Genomic DNA, 21,092 nt, shown 5'->3' on the forward strand with positions numbered 1-21,092 from the left:
GAGCACACTGAGGAAACCCACGCAGGCACTGGGAGAACATGCAAACTCCACACAGACAATTGCCCAAGGCTGGAATTGAACCCGGGTCCCTGGCACTGTGAGGCAGCAGTGCTAACCACTGAGCCACCGTGCCGCTCAAGCGATTCTAAAAGAAAAGATTAGAATTTTATAATTATGCTCTTAACCAATGCTATTGGAGTTAAAGGAATACAGATGTATTCATCCTTGCTCTTCCTGTGAGCTATATGTGATGAGACAATAATATTTTGGATTAATATGGGTTTGCGGACAATATATTGTTGGAGACCATCCAGGAATGCTTTGGACCAGGCAAGTGTAAAGAAAACAAAGGCATTGATGAGAGTTTTCGCAATGAAGTTGACTGTTCAAGGTGGAAATAGGTTGTGTAAGTGAGATGTGACTGAATTTAGAAGCCCATCTCAGGGTCAATATTTGCTGCCAATCCCTAATTTGATCTTCAAGATGGTGGTGAGCCATCAACTTGAAACCGTGCAGTCCTTGGTGTATGAAAATCCCAGACCTATTAGGAAGACAGTTCTAGAATTTGCAACGGCATTTGCAAACATTTTGACTTGGAATTATGTGCAGGAGGCAGGACAGAAACTGTGGGACTCTAGTGCTCCTGTTTCAGAACCCCTGACCTGTGTATGGTGGGACTGGCTGAGAGCCCAAGAAATTGATTTACCCCTGGCACTGTCCTATTCCCAAACTGTGTGACTTGGAGGTGTACTTGCAGGTGGTGGTGTCCCTGTGCATCTGATGTCCCTTTTTTGCTTTGGAAAAGCCTGCTTTATTGTCACGTACTCACGTGAGTACAGTGGAAAGTTTGCACATTGCCACTTGTGCATTCCGAGGTAACTAGGTAAAATTTCTACTTAAGAGTCCATTAGAGTGAAAAGAATTTTTAAAATATGGAAATTAAACAAAAAAACTCTAACAATAAATTCGAAACACAGACATGAGAATTCAGTCCCTTTTAAGATGGTAGCGATCTTGGGTTTGGAAGAGCTGTCAAGGGTCTTGGAAAGCAGGAAAGATATCCTTCCCTACAAGACATAGTGAAATGAGAGGGTTTTACAACTGTCAGAATTTGGGTGACTACTGTTTAACTGATGTTCACTCTGCCATCTAAGCTTCATTTTATTAATTCTAATTTTACTGACACGCAGTTTAAATTCTTTAGCTGTTCTGCTGACATTTACACTATCTTCCAGAATTGGGAATGTAATGGTGATGTTACTTGACTACCCTGCTGATGTTAGTGTTTTGTATGTCTGCATCTTTATCATAATGAAATTAGACCACTGGTGAAATTTTATTCAGACTGGAATTAGATCTCTAGCTCAAGCATTGGTGAATGGTATGGATTTGTACCTGTTTCAAAGTTCTTTTGATTTTAAGTACCCTACCTGAACTGAATTTGTGGGAATAAGGTGATAGTAGCAGGTTCAGAAGCTTATAATAGCTTTGAAATATGTCAAAAGTAGTCAAGTAAACTCTTAATGAAAACTTTAAGTCAGAACACAAGATTCCAAGGCAATGTCAGTTAAAGACAGACAGACATAGTGCATCTGTTTTAAATTAAAGATTTCTTCCCAATTTTCTACTTGGCATTGGTTGATGCATAAAACAAAATCTTATTATATACAGTGCCATTAATGAAATAAACCACCTAGGGTACATTATAAATCCAAATTTGACAGTGAGAAGCTTTAAGGTAGTCTTTTAAAATTTTTTTCTTATTTGCTCATGGGATGAGGGCATTGCTGGCAGGGCCAGCATTTATTGGGCAATTAGGGATGGACAGAAGGCAGTTGAGAGTCAACCCCATTGCTGTGTGTCTCGAGTCATATGTAGTCCTGAAGGCAGTTTCCTTCCCTAAAGGATATTAGTGAACCAGATGAGTTTTTTCCAACTATGAATAATGGATTCATGTTCATTGTTAGACTCTTAATTTCAGGTATTTTGTGAATTTAAGTTCCACCATCTGCCATGGTGGGATTTAAACCCGGGTCCCCAGAACATTACCTGGGTCACTGGATTAACAGGTCAAGTGATAATACCACTAAGCCATTGCCACTTCTATTACAGAGAACTGGGTCTAGTTTTGTTCTTATAAGTACTAGCTATCTTCTGATTTGGACACTTAATCTCCAACATGATTTCTTTTTTTGTTTTGGCCCATAAAAATTGTCAATGATGTGGCATGGTGTATCAGTGGTTAGCACTGCTGTCTTACAGCGCCAGGGACCTGGGTTTGATTCCATCCTTGGTCGAATATCTGAGTTGAGTTTACATATTATCCCTGTGTCTGCATTGGTTTCCTTCCACAATCCAAAAATATACATGTTAGGTGGATTGACTATGTTAAATTGCCCACAGTGTCCAGGGAAGTGCAGGTTACATGAGCTAGCCATGAGAAATGCAGGGTTACAGAGAAGGTATAGGGGGCTGTGTCTGAATGGGATGCTCTTTTGGAGGATGTTTGTGGACTTGATAGGCCAAATGGCCTGTTTCCACACTATAGGGATTATGTGTTTATAGGTAGTTCATAACTTCTCCCTCTTCCACCATTGTAATCATGAAATTAATTATCGAATTTAATGATGGATGGACAATAAATGCTAGCTCAGCCATTGCCATACCATGTCCCACAAAGTTAATAAAAATTGAAGACCATCTATTTCCATCTTGGCATTGAGGACTCTGTTGAGTTACACTTCAGATCTTCCCTCTGAATGCCTTTGCTTGATACTTGGTGGAATATTGTCTAGCTGAACCAAAAGGGAAATTGCAGGCTGCAGTATGGATATCTCCATTCTGTTCACCAGCTTTATGAATATTTAAATATAACATAGAATATCAATGAAACACATTGTGATGGATGGCTACAATGAATAGGAAGGGTTTAGAGAGTAGGGCCAAACACTGGCAAGTGGGACTAGGTTAATTTTGATATCTTGTCAGCATGGAGGTGTTAGACTGAAGGGGCTGTTTCTGTGCTGTACAAATCTGAGTCTTCGAAATATGGGACCAAATAGAATCAATGCTGGCTCTATGCAAAAGCAATTCATTTGGGGGAAAAGGCTGAAAAGTGACACTGCTTTCTTTTTGGGTAAAGATCCCTTTTATCTTGAAGTAGTGGTTGAATTTCTTTCATTGTGCACTTGAACAATTTTCCACACCCTAATTGTGCTTTGGTACACACAAATTCTTCTAAACAATGTTACTGCTTTTTTTTTAAACAGCTGATTTATGTTTTTATCCCAAATAGGAAACTGAACTTGGCCTTTACACAAACATCATCAGAAACAACCCTAGAAAACTTGTTTTGGATACAGATAACAAAGCATCAAAACTGCACCCTCTCTGTTACTTGAGAACTCATTGTTTAATCAGTCCTGATTAAACCAGAAAATCCCATTTCAACACTGCAGATGAACAGTCTCTACTGAGTGTGAATGGGTTGACATTCAGTGATATTGATAATTTCTAAAACTATCTTACAGACGTACAAACAAAATGTTAATATAATTGTAATAGCAACATCTTTTTTAATAGAGCAGGGGTCCACATCATCAGTACAAATAGGCCCCATGACCATGGCTGATTAATTACTACTACTTATTGTTTTTAATTTTAATGTTAAACCATTAACTCGTCATTTGGTAATCTCATTTGAGGGGAGGATTATTTCCCCATTTACTCAGACCATTTTAGGATTTTGGATTATCAGTTTTTGGGCAAGACAGTGGCTCAGTGGTGAGCACTGCTGCCTCACAGTGCCAGAGACCTGGGTTTGATTCCAGCCTTGGGTGACTGTCTATCTGTGTAGAGTTTGCACATTCTCCCCGTGGGTGCTCCGGTTTTCTCCAACAATCCAAAGATGTGCAGGGTAGGTGAACTGGCCATGCTAAATTGTTCATAGTGTTCAGGGATACAGAGATTAGGTGCATTAATCAGGGGTAAATATAGGGGAATGGGTTGGGTGGGTTACTCTTTTTGGAGGGTCGGTGTGGACTTGTTGGGCCAAAGGCCCTGTTTCCACACTGTAGGGATTCAATTTAAAAAAAAAAAAAAAATCTCCTCTCATTCTCCTCTTTCCCTTCAAGAGGAATAATCCCAACTCCTTCAATCTCTCTACATAACTAGAGACCTTCAGTCATGAAGTCATTCACCTGAATTTTTTTCTGCGTTCTCTCCAATACCTTCACAACCATTTTAAAGTGTGACAGCCACCAATGGGAGCAGTAATAAAAGCAACTGTTACAGATACTGGGAATGTGAGATGAACTCTCATCTGGCAACATCAGTGAACAGTGAAAAACCATTTCATGTTTTGTCTGGTATGATCCTGTTCAGATTTGAGACCAGTATTCTAGCTCCCGGTCGAATCAGGGTTATACAGTTTTATCATTTTCTTATTTTAGTACTTGCAGTTCACAGGATCCGGCATGCTAACCAGTCTATCAACCAGCTCAGTCCCTTTTCTTTTCTCTTTTTTGTTAATTCATGCTCGTACAGTATATACTCAAATTCTTCTGGACTTGGACATTTTTTTGGTTTATATTGTCTCCTCTGTTACTCCTGCCAAAATCACTCCACGTTTCTTTGTTAAATTTAAGTCGGTCACTCGTCTGTTCATTCCACCAACTTGTCAGTAATTTTTAAATTCTAAACTCTCTGTACATCCTAATGCTTCTAAGTTTTGTCATCCACCAACTCTTGCGATTTGTTCCATATAAACAAGCACAAGTAATTTTAATACAGATAAAGGATAGCAAGCTCTAATGAAGAGTCATGTAGACTCAATATTAGCTCGTTTTCCCTCCTGACCTGTTGTGATCTCCAGTTTTTTTTTCTTTGTTCTCAATACAGATTCCAGCATCTACAGTAATTTTGCTCTTATAAGAACAGCAAGAACCCTGACATTGATCCCTGGATGCTTCAGTTCAAAATACAATAGTTCTCCATTACTGTGACTTACAACTAAGCTAATTTCATAGCCATGTTGCAACCATTCTTTTTTTAAAATTCCATGAGCTTTAATCTTGCTCAAGTCTGTCCAATGTTATCACGTCTTTTTTGAAGTCTAGTGTACTTCACATCAATATAATAGTGTATTGAGGGTAGGAGGTGCGAGATCGTGTTGTGGCTGTACAGGACATTTTTTTGGACTATTTTGTTCGATTCTGGTTGCCTTTGCACAGGATAGTAAAATGAAACTTGAAAGGGTTTAGAAAAGTTTTACAAAAAATGTTACCAGGGTTGAGGGGATTTGAGAAGCTTATTAGGTTTGTATGACACAGACATACACTTCCTTCTGACCAGTCCATGTCGAGCATAATCCCAAACTAAACTAGTCCTGTCTGTCGCTCCTGAAACATATCCTCAAAATTCTTCTTATTCATGTACCTAACCAATTGTCTTTTAAACATTTGAAATTGTCCTCCCATCCACCACTTCCTTAGGAAGTTCATTCTACGTACAAAAACCACCCTATGTGTAAAAGAATTTGCCTGCCATGTCTTATTTTTAAGTGCCTGTGTGTGTCTCCTTTTTTTTTCCCCTGGAGCATCAGAGGCTGAGTAGTGACCTTTTATAGAAGTTTATTAGTTCATGAGGGGCACGGATAGGATGAATAGGCATGGTCTTTTCCCTGGGGTGCAGGAGTCCAGACCGATAGGGCATCTGTTTAAGGTGAGAGGGGAAAGATACAAAAGGGACCTAAGGGGCAACTTTTTCATGCAGAGGGTGGTGCATTTATGGAATGAGCTGCCACAGGAAGTGGTAGAGGCTGGTACAATTACAGCATTTAAGACATCTGGATGGGTACATGAATAGGAAGGATTTCGAGCGATATAGGCCAAATGTTGGCAAATGGGACTAGATTAGGTTAGAGCTGAAAATGTGTTGCTGGAAAAGCGCAGCAGGTCAGGCAGCATCCAGGGAACAAGAGAATCGACGTTTCGGGCATAAGCCCTTCTTCAGGTTAGGTTAGGATATCTAGTCAGTATGGACGAGTTGGAGAGAAGGGTCTGTTTCTGTAGTGTACATCTCTGATTTTACCTTCCTCTGCCTTGTCTGCTAGCTCATCAAAATAAACTTGAGAATAAAAATTAAATGCTACTTTTTCCCTTTAGTAATCTATGCTAGCTGCTCTTAAGAGTCAAAGGGCAAAATGTGAATTCATTATTTTATCTTAAATCATTGTTTCAAGAATGTTCCCCACTATTGAACTGTCCAAGAGATGGTAACAGTAAATCAGGTGAAGACTGGTAATGGTAATATACTTCTCAGAGATTGAGAATATTTTGGTCTCCAGCAATTAAATAAGTAAGAAAATCTAGGGCATGGTTGGAAGAAAAAAGAACAGGCTAATGTCCTTGCAGTACATGTGAAATGTATCCTCTGAAAATCACTGGTCACCAGTTCAGCTAATGTGAAAATTTTGACTAGACCTTCTGTGTAGCTTCTAATATTTCCCCCTTCTTATTCACTTTTTTTTTGTTTAAAACTTGAACCTTGGATGGAAGTTAATTTTAAATCTTTTCATGTAAAGAAGACTGTTCAATTTTATTCTGTGAAGAAACACCGTGCAGGATAAGACATTTTGTAATTTCCAACTTTCAATTTCTGCTTCGAAAAGCTGTGAGATCTATTTCAGCAGTCCAAGCACGATACTGCTTATTAGGTTTGCACATCTGCATATTTAAAATGCTGATTTTTTTTTTTGTTCTTTAAAGGGCACTGACTTCAAGGCCGAACATTGTCTAAATTGTAATTTTACCATTAGCAGTATTTTGATTGACAGTTATCCTTTGTTCAAAGTGGAACCAGACTGCAAGCGTATTTACAGGACTCATTCATGATTTTCTATCCTTCCCATCCCCCACAGCCCCTCGGTGTCTGCTGTTAGATACAGACCCGTACAGGTGCTTCGGTGTCTGTAGCTTTTTTAAGCTTTGCAATCCACCTTGCCTCAGTCATTGATGTTTAAACTGAAAGCTTTTACATTTTGAGCAGTTTCTTGAGAGAGGTGGAAAACATGCATTTTTTTTTTCGGTTCAAAAATTGCATCGTGCGTTCACGTTTCAAAACTATTGCGTCTTGTCTTGAGCAATCGTCTTTTAGATCAAGTGGATTTGTTGTTATTGCAGTAGGTTTCTGCTGGAAAGTCTTTTGTTATCCAGCACTAGTTTGGAAACGAACAGCCTCGGGGAAGATGAAACACTTGAAATGTTTAGGACTGGTGTCAATCCGTGTTAGCAAAATGATGAGCACCAAACAGACTACACGTTTGCTGGAATAACAAGGAAGCTTCTGATCCATTGATTTGTTGCTGCTCTGAGATTCGGGGAGTCTCAGCAGTCTGCTCTGATGTCCCTGGGGAACCAGACATCCTTTTGGGCTGCAAGCTGTTTCTATGGGAACAGAAACTATAGATGCAATACTTTTTTTAAATCTTTTTCTATTTATAAACTAATTTCTGCAGTGTGTAATTAATCCTTTTACATTTCTCTTGCCCCTCCCCACTCTCTCTCCTTCTAGAAGAACAATTGCAGTGTTTCAAAGCTTCAGCTGTGGGTAGATTTGCATTCTCGTGTGCCTGTGATGGATTTTCTCCCTCTGTCTTTTTAAAAAAAGAGTGCACAATGAAAGCCATTCACACGATTGAGAAGCTAACAGACAACATCACGGAGAAGTGCTTCCTGCCTTGTGTGGGGAAGGCGGCCGAGCTGCTAGCTCACAGACCAGGCAAGGGGGCGAGCTGCACTGAGCATGTCTCAGAGGAGGGGACCACATTATGCAAAGAGACTGCAACAGCAGATGGGAGAATCTCCAACACCGAGCTCGCGTTTGTTCTCTCCGCATCCCCGGGCGCAGCAGCAGATGCTGGAGGCTGCAGGCGGGACGTCGGGCATGGCTTGAGGGCGAAGGGCTGCTGGCCATTCGCTAACATGGGCAACCAGGACGGCAAGCTGAGGAAGGCGGCGGCGGCGGGAGCTGGGGACGGCCAGGAATGGGCGGAGGATGCTCTCTCCCGGGATGCTGCGGAGAGCGCCAAGGGCAGGAAATCTCACCCCAAGCACGGCAAGGGGGGCGAGGGCAGGAAGAAGAAATCCGAGTCCTCCCGCTCGGTCTTCTCCATCAGGAAGAGAAAAGCCCCGGCGCGGGGTAAAAATGAGGCCTGCGGCTCCCGGGATGATGCTGATGCTGATGCTGAGGGGCTGGCCAGGCGGGCCCTTGCGAGCGAGGAGCTGGACAGCGTCCACTCGGCGACAAAGACTCCGGACATCAGCATCTCTGCGGATGATGAAGGGGGGCTGACCGACACCGAGGCCGAGCAGCTGGACATCCGGGCCGGGGAGAGCTTGCGGGCGGGCTCCCTGCTCCGGGACGCCGGGCAGCGGGGGCTGCTGAGCTCCAGCTCGGACACGGACGGCTACAGCTTCCACTCGGCGGCGGAACACGAGGACCTGCTGTCGGACATCCAGCACGCCATCGGGCTGCAGCTCAGCCCCTTCCCGGCGGAGAGGCAGCCCCCGCGGGGGCTGGAGGAACCATCAGAGGCTGTTGCTAGTCCGCGCCCAGGTGGAGAGGATGCTGCCGCCGCCGCCAGGGGGCGTGGCTCTTCCCCGGGCCTCTCCCCTGTTCAGAGCCTCGGGGGAGATGCGGAGAGGCAGAGGAGGGTTTCCATGGAAACTGCTTCCAAGGTACCGGCAGCTCCTGCCTCTATCAATAGAGTAGAGCATCCTCCAGCCTGCCCCACAGATGGGTCCACTTCAGCCTTGACAGATGCTGATCAGAGCGAGCTTCAGGAGGAGGATGGAGGCGACCTGCTGCCATCTGATGCTGAAGTCTTCCTTGACGCCATCCATAGTGCCCGCCGCATCCTCTTCCCCACCCCGAGCACTGACGCATTCCGGCAACACAAACCCTTCCCGGGCTCCTCACCGGCCGCAGTCAGGCCGTACCCACCGGTCAATGCCATCTTCGTGAGGACCACCACCAGGCAACTGAGTTCCCCAAGTCACTCGCCCTCCGCGTCCCCATCGCAGAGTCCCTTGTTCCAGAGGCGCCGCCGAGCCGCTGACCTGAAGCGGAGCAGCGGCCAGCGCCGGCAGCAGAGGCTGCCCAGTGCCAGGGGTTCACTCAGCCGCTCCGCTGATTGGACTGAGGAGGTGAAACCACGCAGGGAAGGGGCTATCAAGAAGGCAGGCTCCGTGGATACTTTACAACAGTCCGAATCCCCTGCAATTCCATTTGTGGGACCTGTAAAGAGACCTTCTCTCTCTGCCAGCAGCTACCCTGAGATCTTCACTGGTAAGTTTTGATTTTTAAAAAAATTCCACTGTCCCATCAATTTCACTTGCACCATGTTTTGAAGTCTGCCTCCAGAGTGCAACTGTTTTCTCTGTTTTCTCTGTTTCTCTGCTCGAGAGTTCACTAGCCATGCAATAATCGGGAATTTTCAATCTCAAAATTGATACCACTTTCCTTAAAAAGAAATCATTACCCCGCCCCCAATTCAATACCAGATTTTTCCCACAGTTAATCCATCTAGCCTGCACATCCATGGATGCGATGGGTAGCTTGAAGCATGGCCAGTCCACCTAATCTGGACAGGAAACTGAACAGACACCCAAGGCTGGAATCGAACCTGGGTCCCTGGTGCTGTGAGGCTGCAGTGCCATGCACTGAGCTGCCCCATTTTCATGGTTATTTATCATTTGTGAGAGATGACAAAAAAACTGCGGATGCTGGAATCCAAAGTAGACCGGCAGGAGGCTGGAAGAACACAGCAACTCGGTATGTTGAGAAGTTGGCATTTTGCATGTAACCTTTCTTCACCCTACACCCAAAACATTGACTTCTCCACCTCCTGATGCAGCCTGGCTTGCTGTGTTCTTCCAGCCTCCTGTCCTTCATCTTTTGTAAGAGAGAACATGTTGATTTGGACTGGATTTAATGAGGGGGTTTGAAGGTGAGGCTTAAAGTCCTGACTCGCACCTTGCTGCCCTAATGGCAAGTCTTGGGGGAGACTCATGCCAAGCAGTCCATACATTGACCAGCTAGACCAGATAAGAGTAGTCATTTCCTCCCATAAACCAGATGGGTTTCATGCTTAATTTTCTAAAGGCCAGATTCAACTATCTGCCATGGTCAGATTGGAACATTTATTCCCAGAACATTACCTGGGGCTCTGGATTATTAGCAGCAATATCACAAGGCCATCTCAGTGACTCGGGAGATTCCAAGTGATCCAGAATGTCTGAAGTGCTGGTGAGCTTCTGAGGTGGCACTTCCTAGTTTAGATTTGTGGAGGTTCCATCACCTGTCTGTTTAACATTCAATCCTTTCAGCATCCCCCTCATTTTCCCCCCGAACACTCAATTCCAAACTTCTTTAAGCCAGCGTGGTGGGAGTGGGTGGGAGTGGCTGCTCTGAATCAGACACCCTGTGCAAATCAGCTTTATCTCCCAACTGCAAGACTTTTTTATATAAAAAAAAACACTCCATAATTTATGGATGATTTTAAACCTGAAGAACTTGGTGATTTGCCTAATGTAAGAATTGATTTTTAACCTAGGTTTGGGGGTGGGGGTGCTATGGGCATATCAGGGGAGTGTAGGTGAGATATTTGCCTCAAAGTAAAGATGACTTAACATTACTTTTATGTTTTGCTTGACCACCTTGAATTCTGATTCCTCAAAATTTGTTTAATATCTCACTATATATTACAAAGAAACACTTTTAAATTTCAAGTGTTTTGTAGCTACATTATCTCCTGAAGATCATCTGTGATCCACTTATACATGGTACATTTTGCTCAATGAATTCAATGTTGGACACCACTGAAGGTACTTTGCTGAGTTGAGCTGTAATTTGCAACACCACTAAGGCTATTGATGTGAATTTTCTGTGAAAAATGTAAAATTTGGCTTACTTACACTCAATCCAAACCCATTACGCATCCTTCAGGATATTTAAATGGAGTGTTTAAAAATATTAATGAAAGTCTTAAATTTGATGTGAAATCTTGTAAAGCATTTAAGCATAATAAATGTAGCAGTTTTGGTGTGACCTTGAACCCAGCAAAACCGAAGGTGCATTCCAGCTTTCATTTGCATTTACTTTAAATCAAGATATTGCAGTCATTTAACTAAACCAATTTTTCTTGTGTTAGTTGGAATCTTTCCTAATCAATTTATATTTGGATCACATGGGGGGGTTTGACCATCATGGCTTAGAAAGGGTGGATGCTGGGAAATTGTTTTCCTCAGGCAGGGATACTAGGACTCATGGGCACAGCCTTCGAAGTAGAGGGGGTCAATTTAGAATGGAAATGAGGAGACATTTCAGCCAGAGAGTGGTAAGTCTGTAGAATTCACTGCCACGGAGCACAGTGGAGGCCGGGATGTTAAATATCTCCAAGGTAGAGATTGATAAATTATTTATCTCGCAAGGAATTAAGGGATATGGGGAGAATGCGGGTAAGTGGCATTGAATGGCGGAGTGGATTCGAGGGGCTGAATGGCCTTAATTCCACTCCTACTTCTTGTGGCCTTATCTTTGTTTGTGGGAGGAGAAAGATTTTGGTATCTGACAGTGGGTAGGTCATTTAACTGTTTGCAAGTTGGCCTGAGATTCCTCCTTAGGATGGTTGTGGGGCCTGCAGAAAGGTGTTAACTCCTGTTATCAAATTAGCATCCAGGCTACAGTTAGGATGGGGTTTGGTGGCTACAGTCACTTGACATCCTACAAGCCGTTTGCCCAGGTTTGATCTGCTGGATTCTGAATAGTAACTAAGACATTTCAAAGGATGGATTTGTGTCTCAGTCACATCAACAAAAGCTTAATGATCTTGGTGGGGAAAAAAGAGAAATATCTTGCCATGCTAGAGGAACAAATAACTCAAATGCTTCATATGGAATGAATTTGCTTTGAAATGAGGATATATCGGTAAACAACTCTGAACTTGAATATGACTAATGTTGTGCCCTTATTGAAGCAAAGCTAGAAGGTAAAGCAAGAGAACTGCAGACTGGTGAGCCTGATGCCATTGCTGGGTATGTTGTTAGAGGAGATCCTGAGCAACAGGATCTACATTTATAAAAGGCTGGGACGTTTTGCCCTGGGGCATAGGAGGCGATCTTATAGAAGTTTATAATCTAATGAAAGGTCCAGGTGGAGTTAATGGTAGTGATCTTTACCCTAGGATGATGAACTTCAAGACTAGGGTGCAACTTTTTTTTTGCGGCGAGCTATTTAAAAAACACGTGATGGGCAATATTTTTACGTTTGATTTGCATGTGGAATGAACTTTCTGAGGAAGTGGTGGATATGGCCACAGTTACAATGTTTTAAACGATCTTTTCGAAAAGTATATGAAAAGGTAAGATTTGGAGGGGTATGGGCCAGGAGCAGGCAGGTGGGGGCTAGTTTAGTTTGGGATCATGGTTGCTGTGAACAGGTTGGACCGAAGGTTCTGTTTCCATCCTGAATGACTCTGATTGATGACTTTACACATGAGAAATCATATTTCCCTAACTTGATTGAGTTTTTTTAAAGAAGTAACCAAGAAGATAAATGAAGGCAGTGTGGGTGACGTTGTCTCTACATGGACTTTAGCAAGGCCTTCAACAACGTATCACACAGAAGACTGTTAGGTCACATTGGATCCAGGGAGAGCTAGCCAATTAGATACAAAATTAGCTTGATGATAAGAGACAAAGGGTAGTGGTAAAGCATTGTTTCACAGACTGGAGACCTGTGATCACCAGCATGCTGCAAGGATTGGTGCTGGGTCCATTGTTGTTCATCACTTGTAAACAGTTTGGATGAGAATATAGGATGCATGGTAAACAAGTTTGTCAATGACATCAAAATTGCTGGTTTGGTGGACAGAGAAGAAGGTTATCTAAGGTTACAAACTGATCTTGATCAGTTGGGTCAGTGAGTCGAGGAGTGACAGATGGAGTTTAATTCAGAGAAATCTGACGTGTTGAATTTCAGTAAGAAAAACAAGGGCAGGACTTGCATAGTTGATTGTAGGGCCCCGGAGTGCGTTGCTGCCTAGAGAAACCTAGGGGTACGTAGGTTCCTTGAAAGTGGCTTCACTGGTAGCCAGGGTGATGAAGAAGGCATTTAGTATATTTGCCATCATTGTTCAGAGCGTTCAGTATAGGAGTCAGGACATCATGTTACAGCTGTATTGCCATTGATAAGGCCATATTTGGAGTGCTGTGAACAATTCTGGCCACCCTGCTACAGGAATAATTTCAAACTGGAAAGGGTACAAAAAAGACTTAGAAGGATATTAGAGACTGGAAGGTTTGAGCTCTGAGAGGCTGGAACTTTTTAACCCTGGAGCATTGGAGGACAAGGGGTGACCTTGTAGAGATTTATAAAAGCATGAGAGGCATAGATAAGGTGAATTTCCAAGGTCTTTTTTCCCCAGGGATAAGGGAGTCCAAAACTAGTGGTCATAGGTTTAAGGTGAGAGCGGAAGGGACCTGAGAGGCAACATTTTCACACAGGGTGATGCATTTTTGAACAAACTGCCAGAGGAAGTGGTGGGGCACGTATAATCACAACATTTAAAAGACAATTGGACAGACACAGATAGGAAATGTTTGGCAGCATATGGTCCAAATGCAGGTAAATGGACTAGTTCAATTTAGAAACCTAGTTCGCAAGGATGACTTGGCCAAAGGGCGGGGGTGTGTTTTGTGTGTTTCGGGAGAGAGGAATCCTTTCTTGCCAAATCTCTGGGCTTCTACCTTTTTTTTTCCTTTGAATTCAATCTGTGGCCTGTTTATTGACCCTTTCCCTAATGGAAGGAACTATATCTATTCATCTCAATCTTGTACACCTCAGTCAAGCTCACTCTCTAATTTCACTGCTCCAAGGAAAGTGAGCCCAGTCCAGACCCTCCAGCCCAGGCAGCATGCTGGGAAACCACCTTTGCACTTCCAGTGCAATCACATTGTTCCCAGGATGTGGTGACCAGAAACGTACTTGGCACTCGGTTGTGGCCTGACTAACATTTTATACAATGCCAGCATATCCTTCCTAATCCTGTTAGCTAAAGCATAGAATTCAAGTATTTCATATGCCTTGTTAACCATTTTATCCAAATACCCTGCTACCTTCAGTGATGTGGGAATGCACACCAAAGTCTCTCTGATCTTCAGTTCTTTTCAGGGTCCAACCATTCATTGTGTAATTCCCTTCCTTTGCTAGTCTTCCAGTGCATTGCCTTTCTTTTTTTTCTGGGTTGAATTCTATTTGCCAGTGTTCTGCCTACCTGACCAGTCCATTGATATCCTTCTGCAGTTTATGGCTGTCCCCCTTGCTATCACAGTCAATTTTTGCATCATGCAGAAACACCCTGATCATGCTTCCTACGTTTTAGTTCAGAATTTGTGTGCTATTTGCTATACGATAAATAGCCAGAGCTCAAGCGCCAGGTCCTGCAGAGCCCCACTGAAAACAGACTTCCAGATATAGGATTATCCCTCAACTATCACCTGTGAGCTGCCTGTCAGCCAAAATTTGGATGCAATATGCACTTTGCCTCTGGTCAAGTAAGAGCTTTTGGAATAAGTCAGTCACGCGGGGCCTTTAGAAAAAGATTTGGTAGAATCCATGTAAACCACGTAAAATGCATTACCTTCAAGAATACTCCTTTCTTGGGCTGCGGGAAGTGGGTGGAAGCTGATCCAGCTTTCAAATACAAATTTGTCTTGACAAGTCGTTACTGACTATTCCTGGTTAACCTGTACCATTCTAATTTAGATCTATTCTGTGTGTTAAAAATCTTTCTAATAACTTTCCCTCCATCAAGGTTAGACTGACTAGCCTATAACTTCCGAGTCCGATCTCTTTTTTTTTAACCAATAAGACAACTTTTGCATCTCTTTTGTCGTAATGCATCTCACCTGTGGTCTTAGGGGATTTTGGAAGTTATTGCCAAGGCCCTGATCTCTCCTCCTAACTGCCTGGAATACACTTTTATTTGGGCCTGTAGATTTATACACTGCTAAAACTGCTCATACTACCTTTTTTTTCTGTTTAATTCCTTTTAATATTTCACAGTCTTCCAGTTTGTCTTTACCTGCATTGTCCTTTTCTATTATGGTGACCAATGAAAGCTATGCACTGAGAACTGCAGCCATTACCTTACATGGATGCCCATATAACCTCTCAACTCTCTTTCCCTGTTTTTTTTTTTCTGGCTCTTTTACATACTTAGTAAACCCTGTTTTTGGGTTTTCCTTTTATTCTACCTAACAATGTTTTCTCTTTTTAGTTTTCATAGTTTGCTTTTTCTATTGCACTGATCTGTCACCGTTGATTCTGCAACATTATCACACCTTTCCTTTTTTAGTGTTGATGCTAAGGTATCATGTGAAGCTAAGATATTTGGGTGTAAGTAGCACAAATATATTTTCTAACCTGTTGCCATTTAAGAAATACCATACGTGTTTTTCCTACCAAACTGGGTAGTCTCCAATATTTCCACATCATGCTCCGTCTACCATGTTTAATTTATATTGTGAACAACTAGGACTTAGGTACTGACCTTTGTGTTACCCCACTCATCACAATCTCTCAGTAGGGGAATGACCTATTAAGTCCAGCTGTTTGCTAGCTCACCACCAGTGCCAGTACATTACACCCATTCCATGTGCTTTAATTTTACCAATCACCAATAGGGAATCTCGAAACAAAAAGCTTCTGATAATCAAATATACGACATCAACTCAGTTAGCTGAGTCGCAGGTTTGCGATGCAATGATATCAGCAGCATGGATTGCTAGCTGAGGGTACTATGAAGGCTCTACTTCTTGGCTTCTCTTCTATGCGAGGTGCTGAAATTTGGGAAAGCAAATATTAGCAGGACTTATACACTTAATGGTAAGGTCCTAGGGAGTGTTGCTGAACAAAGAGACCTTGGAGTACAGGTTCATAGCTCCTTGAAAGTAGAGTCGCAGGTAGATAGGATAGTGAAGAAGGCATTTTGTATGCTTTCCTTTATTGGTCAGAGTATTGAGTACAGGACATTGGTTAGGCCACTGTTGGAATGTTGCGTGCAATTCTGGTCTTCCTATCGGAAAGATGTTGTGAAACTTGAAAGGGTTCAGAAAAGATTTACAAGGATGTTGCCAGGGTTGGAGGATTTGAGCCAGAGTTGGAGGAGAGGCTGAACAGACTGGGGCTGTTTTCCCTGCGCCGTCGGAGGCTGAGGGGTGACCTTCTAGCAGTTTACTAAATTATGAGGGGCATGGATAGGATAAATAGGCAAAGTCTTTTCCCTGGGGTGGGAGAGTCCAGAACTAGAGGCATAGTTTTAGGGTGAGAGGGGAAAGATATAAAAGAGACCTGAGGGGCAACGTTTTCACGCAGTGGGTGGTAAGTGTATGGAATGAGCTGCCAGAGGAAGTGGTGGATGCTAGTACAATTGCAGCATTTTAAAAGGCATTTGGGTGGGTGTATGAATGGGAAGGGTTTGGAGGGATATGGGCCGGGTGCTGGCGGGTGGGACTAGATTGGGTTGGGATATCTGGTCGGCATGGATGGTTTGGACCGAAGGGTCTTTTTCTGTGCTGTACATCTCTATGACTCTTGCCTGAGTTGTGGTGATCCTCTGATTAAACCTCCATTGGCTGTTTGTCTGTCTGCGAGCAGCCCTGTGGTCTGGTAAGACTCTGGTGGGTTTACTTATATCCAGGAAGTCCCTTTATCAATTTTATTAACCTCCCAAAAAAAAGCTATTTTTCACTGTCAAATTCCATTCCATTCTGTGCAGACTGCCCACTCGGAACATTTTTATCCAAATGTCCATTTAACACATTGTTCTGATGGACTTGAGCATATTCCCTGCTACTGATGGAAAGCTGATGAGTCTGTTTAATTTGTACTCTGATCCTTATGTCAAATAGTATGGTGATATCTGCAAGCTTCCAATCTGCAACAATCTCCTTCCAGAATCAATCAAAATTTCGGAAAACAATTAACCAATGCATTAACTATATTTTGTCATGAGGCTAAATTGAGAACTACAGATGCTGGAGATTAGAGTTGAGTGTGGTGCTGGAAAAGCACAGCGGGTCAGGCAGCATCCGAGGAGCATGAGAATCGACGTTTTGGACAAAAGCCCTTAATCAGGAACAACTTTTTTAGCATTCTGGGCTGTAGACCATCCAGTCCTGGCGACTTAGTCAATTTTCAGCCCATTAATTTCTCCAGTGCAACCTTCTTACTGATATTAATTTCCTTCAGTTCCTCTTTCTCTGTAATGTGGAGGTGCCAGTGTTTGACTGGGATGGACAAAGTTAGAAGTGGCATGACATCAAGTGACAGTCCAACAGGTTTATTTGAAATCACAAGCTTTCAGACCTTTGACGAGGGAGCAGCCCTCTGAAAGCTTGTGATTTCAAATAAACCTGTTGAACTATAACCCAGTGTTGTGAGTTCTGACTTCATTCTCCACAGATTTCTTGTACCTGAAATGATGTGCTAAATGGACACTTGGATAAAAATGTACTGAGTGGGCAAAGTCTGCACAGAATGGAATGGAATTTGACCATCTGCCTGCACAGAGAATTCTGTTTCTGAATATGTTAAGATCATAATACAGCTAGGTCAGGATTTGACTGAAGACATTTGCTAAGATATCACACATTAGGCTACTTCAATAAGATAAGAGCTCATGTTGTTGGAGGTAGGATATTAACATGGATAAAGGATTGGTTAAGTATTTTTGTTGAGAATGGGGGAGTTTTCAGGATGACTACCTGTTACTAGTGGAGTACCAGAAGGATTATTGTGTCTGTAATTGTTTTACTATATGTATATTGATAATGTGGATGAGGAAAATGAATTTACGATACCTATGTTTGCAGATGACACAAATAGATAGGAAAGCAAGTGATGAGGATGACGCCATCTGTACAGGGATATAGACGTGTTAAGCAAGTGGTTGGGGGAGGGGGGGGGAAATGATAAACTTGGCTGATGGAATATAACATGGGAAACTGTGAGGTGATGTACTTTGGCAGGAAGAAGAGAGAGATTGGATACTATATTTTTAAAGAGAGAAAGACTGCAGAAGGGTGTAGAACAAAGGGATTTGGCATTTCTCCATGAATCACTAAAGCTAGCATCTAAGTTCAGCAGGTAATATGGAAGGCAAATGGCCTTTTTATTTCAAAAGGAATGGAGTATAGAGTGGGGAGGTGTTGATTAAAACTATACAAGGTACTTGTCAGACCGCAGCTGGAATACTGTGAATATTTTGGTTCACTGCTTCTTGCCATTTTATATACAAATGATTTGGATGTGAACATAGAAGGTATGATTATTATGTTTGCAGATAATGCTAAAATTGGAGGTGTAGTGGACAGTGAAGAAGGTTACCCCAGAGTACAATGGGATCTTGATCAAATGAGTCAATGGGCTGAGGAGTGACAAATGGAGTTTAATTCAGATAAATATGAGGTGCTGCATTTTGGAAAAGCAAATCAGGACTTGTGTTTAATGGTTAAGGTCCTGGGGTGTGTTGCCGAGCAAAGAGACCTTGGGTGCAGGTTCAGAGTTCCTTGAAAGTAAAGTCGCAGATAGATAGGATAGTGAAGAAGGCGTCTGGTATACTTGCCTCTATTGGTCAGTACATGGAGTATAGGAGTTGGGAGGTTATGTTGCGGCTGTACAGGACATTGGTTAGGCCACTTTTGGAATTTTGCATGCAATTTTGGTCTCCCTCCTATAGGAAGTATTTTATGAAGCTTGAAAGGATTCAGAAAAGATTTACAAGGATGTTGCCAGGGTTAGAGGATTCGAGCAACAGGGAGAGGCTGAACAGGCTGGGGCTTTTTTCCCTGGAGTGTCAGAGGCTGATGGGTAACTTTTATAGAAGTGTATAAAATCATGAGGGGCATAGATAGGATAAATAGACAGATCTTTTCCCTGGGGTGGGGGAATCCAAAATTGGAGGGCATAGATTTAAGGTGAGAGAGGAACGGTTTAACAGGGACAAAAGAGGCAACCTTTTTAACACCGAAGCAATGGGATGGTGCCACAGGAAAGGGAGGCCATTCTGTAAGTTGACTGAGGAATAGTCCAGATACGTGTCTGGAATGAGTTGCGAGAGGAAGTGGTGGAGGCTGGTACAATAACATTAAAAGGCATCCGGATGGATATATGAATAGGATGGGATGTATGCCAAATGTTGGGACTAGATTTATATAGGATAACTGGTTGGTATGGATGAGTTGGACTGAAGTTGGACTGTTTCCATGCTGTATATCTCTGGCTTGATAACAGTTGACATTTCAGGCTAAGAAGTCATCAGAACTGTGTAAAGATTGAAGCAAAACAGGTTTTTTTTTTAGCAAGTGAATATCTAGAGGAGCAGGAAGAAGAATGAAAAGAAAGATTAAGTAACCTAGCAGCTCATCTTGGTGAGTAAAGAAATGACATGAGAATGGCTGGATAGCTACCTGAACATGAAGGGAAATGAATTACAGCAGGGGATGAATTACAGCAAGTCGAGGATGTGATCTGAAATCATGCACTTAAGTTCCAGAAACTGTACTTTGCCCACTTAGAATGACCTGTTCCTCAAGCCTTGCACTTGAGCTTCATTGGAACATCCTGGCATTGCTGTCCAGGGACAAGTATAGTGGTTGCAATGATAAGGGGTCATAAGGTTTCGGGTTTTGCACAGAAGTGTTTCACAAAGCAGTCACCCAGGCTGTGTTTAGTGTCTGTTGTTTTATCTACAATGTTGTGGGCAGCTAATTCAGAAAAAGTATGCTCTGTGGATGTATGTAGCTTATACTAGGCCACAATCTGAAGAGCAGCAGTAAAAGGGGGCAGCTGCATTTCCTATACTTGAATGGGAAGGTACCACAGGAAAAGGGAGGCAGTTGACTGTGGGTTGACTGAGGAATGGTCCAGGATGTAGCAGAGTGAATACTTCCTTCAGGCTGCAAAGAAAATGGGAGAAGATGATGATTACTTGGTAGCATCATGCTGGATCTGGTGGAAAAAATGGAGGATGATCTGTTTAATTTAATAATAGTTCTCATTGTCCACCCCTGCCAGAAAGGGTAACACTGTACTGCAGTTCTGGGAGGAAGGAGAATAGTGAGCCAAGGTGTGTGAAAGAGGCCATTCACCCTATCTGATTTATCGATAATGTGGAGTCTGATGGAGTGACAGGGGAAACTTTTAGTCGAGGAAAGACCATCAGGAAGATGAAGTATTTAAGTTTGCATTATTTAAACTAGTCCATTGGAATTTAGTCTTTATGGATGTGTGATGTGAAGTGTAATTAAGTAGTTGTGGGAATTAATTGTTTATAGTGTATATTAGTTGATAACTTCTGAAGATACGGCTAAGACTTGTGACTGAGTGGGAAGAGTCTGAACTGGACCAGATGAAGGTGTGAGAAGTGTAGAAATTGGAAAGAGTTCAAAACTTCTGAGCTTGACCACAGTGGAAGCAGAAAATGGCGGTGAATGGCGATCAATGGACCAGGAAAAGGACACAAGACCCGAGTAGGACTAGAGCAAGGAGAGTTTGAAATTTTCTCTCTTGTTTCGCCCCTCCCCTGAAAGGCAGGCATGTGTGGGTAACCATAGCAACATTGATGTTAAATGTGCATAAAGTATTATCATTTTGGAATTGAGAGCCGGATGAATTCTAATTCTGAGAAGATAATTTGCTTTAAAGGTCAAAAAGTCATTTGGAGCAGTGACCTAAGTACGTAATTTCCCAGAAGATATGTGATTCAGTCATGTCTCACCACACCTGTGCTGTTAGTGGATGGAATGGTTATATTGCTGAATTTGTTAAACTGAGAAAGTAGACCAGATGGTATTAGTTTAGCTTTTGATTTCTGTTCAGAGGAATCGGGAGTTCTGACCAGAAAGGGGGAGCAGATTCCTCTTATTAAGTTAAATCGAGGTTCCAGTTCAGGGAACCAGTCACTCGCATTTGCTTGTTCTGACACCTTTTTTTTTTCGTTCGCTCTCTTTTTTTTTTTCGTTCGCTCT

The 21,092-nt window shown here is 42.6% G+C and overlaps 1 protein-coding gene across 1 annotated transcript in view; it reads left to right on the forward strand.

The window, feature by feature from the left end:
• The window catches only part of fmn2b (formin 2b), a 479,925-nt gene that overhangs the window by 23,137 nt on the left and 435,696 nt on the right, over nt 1–21,092 (forward strand). Inside the window, exon 2 of the mRNA XM_087990994.1 lies at nt 7,573–9,348. Coding sequence (XP_087847120.1) covers nt 7,677–9,348 — 1,672 coding nt within the window. The 5' untranslated portion in view covers nt 7,573–7,676. The remainder of the gene's footprint in view (nt 1–7,572; nt 9,349–21,092) is intronic.

This window comes from Chiloscyllium plagiosum, unplaced genomic scaffold, assembly GCF_037043375.1.
Source record: "Chiloscyllium plagiosum isolate Xiang-an unplaced genomic scaffold, Cpla_swu_hap1 HiC_scaffold_10, whole genome shotgun sequence".
In the NCBI taxonomy this organism is placed as follows: Eukaryota; Metazoa; Chordata; class Chondrichthyes; order Orectolobiformes; family Hemiscylliidae; genus Chiloscyllium; species Chiloscyllium plagiosum.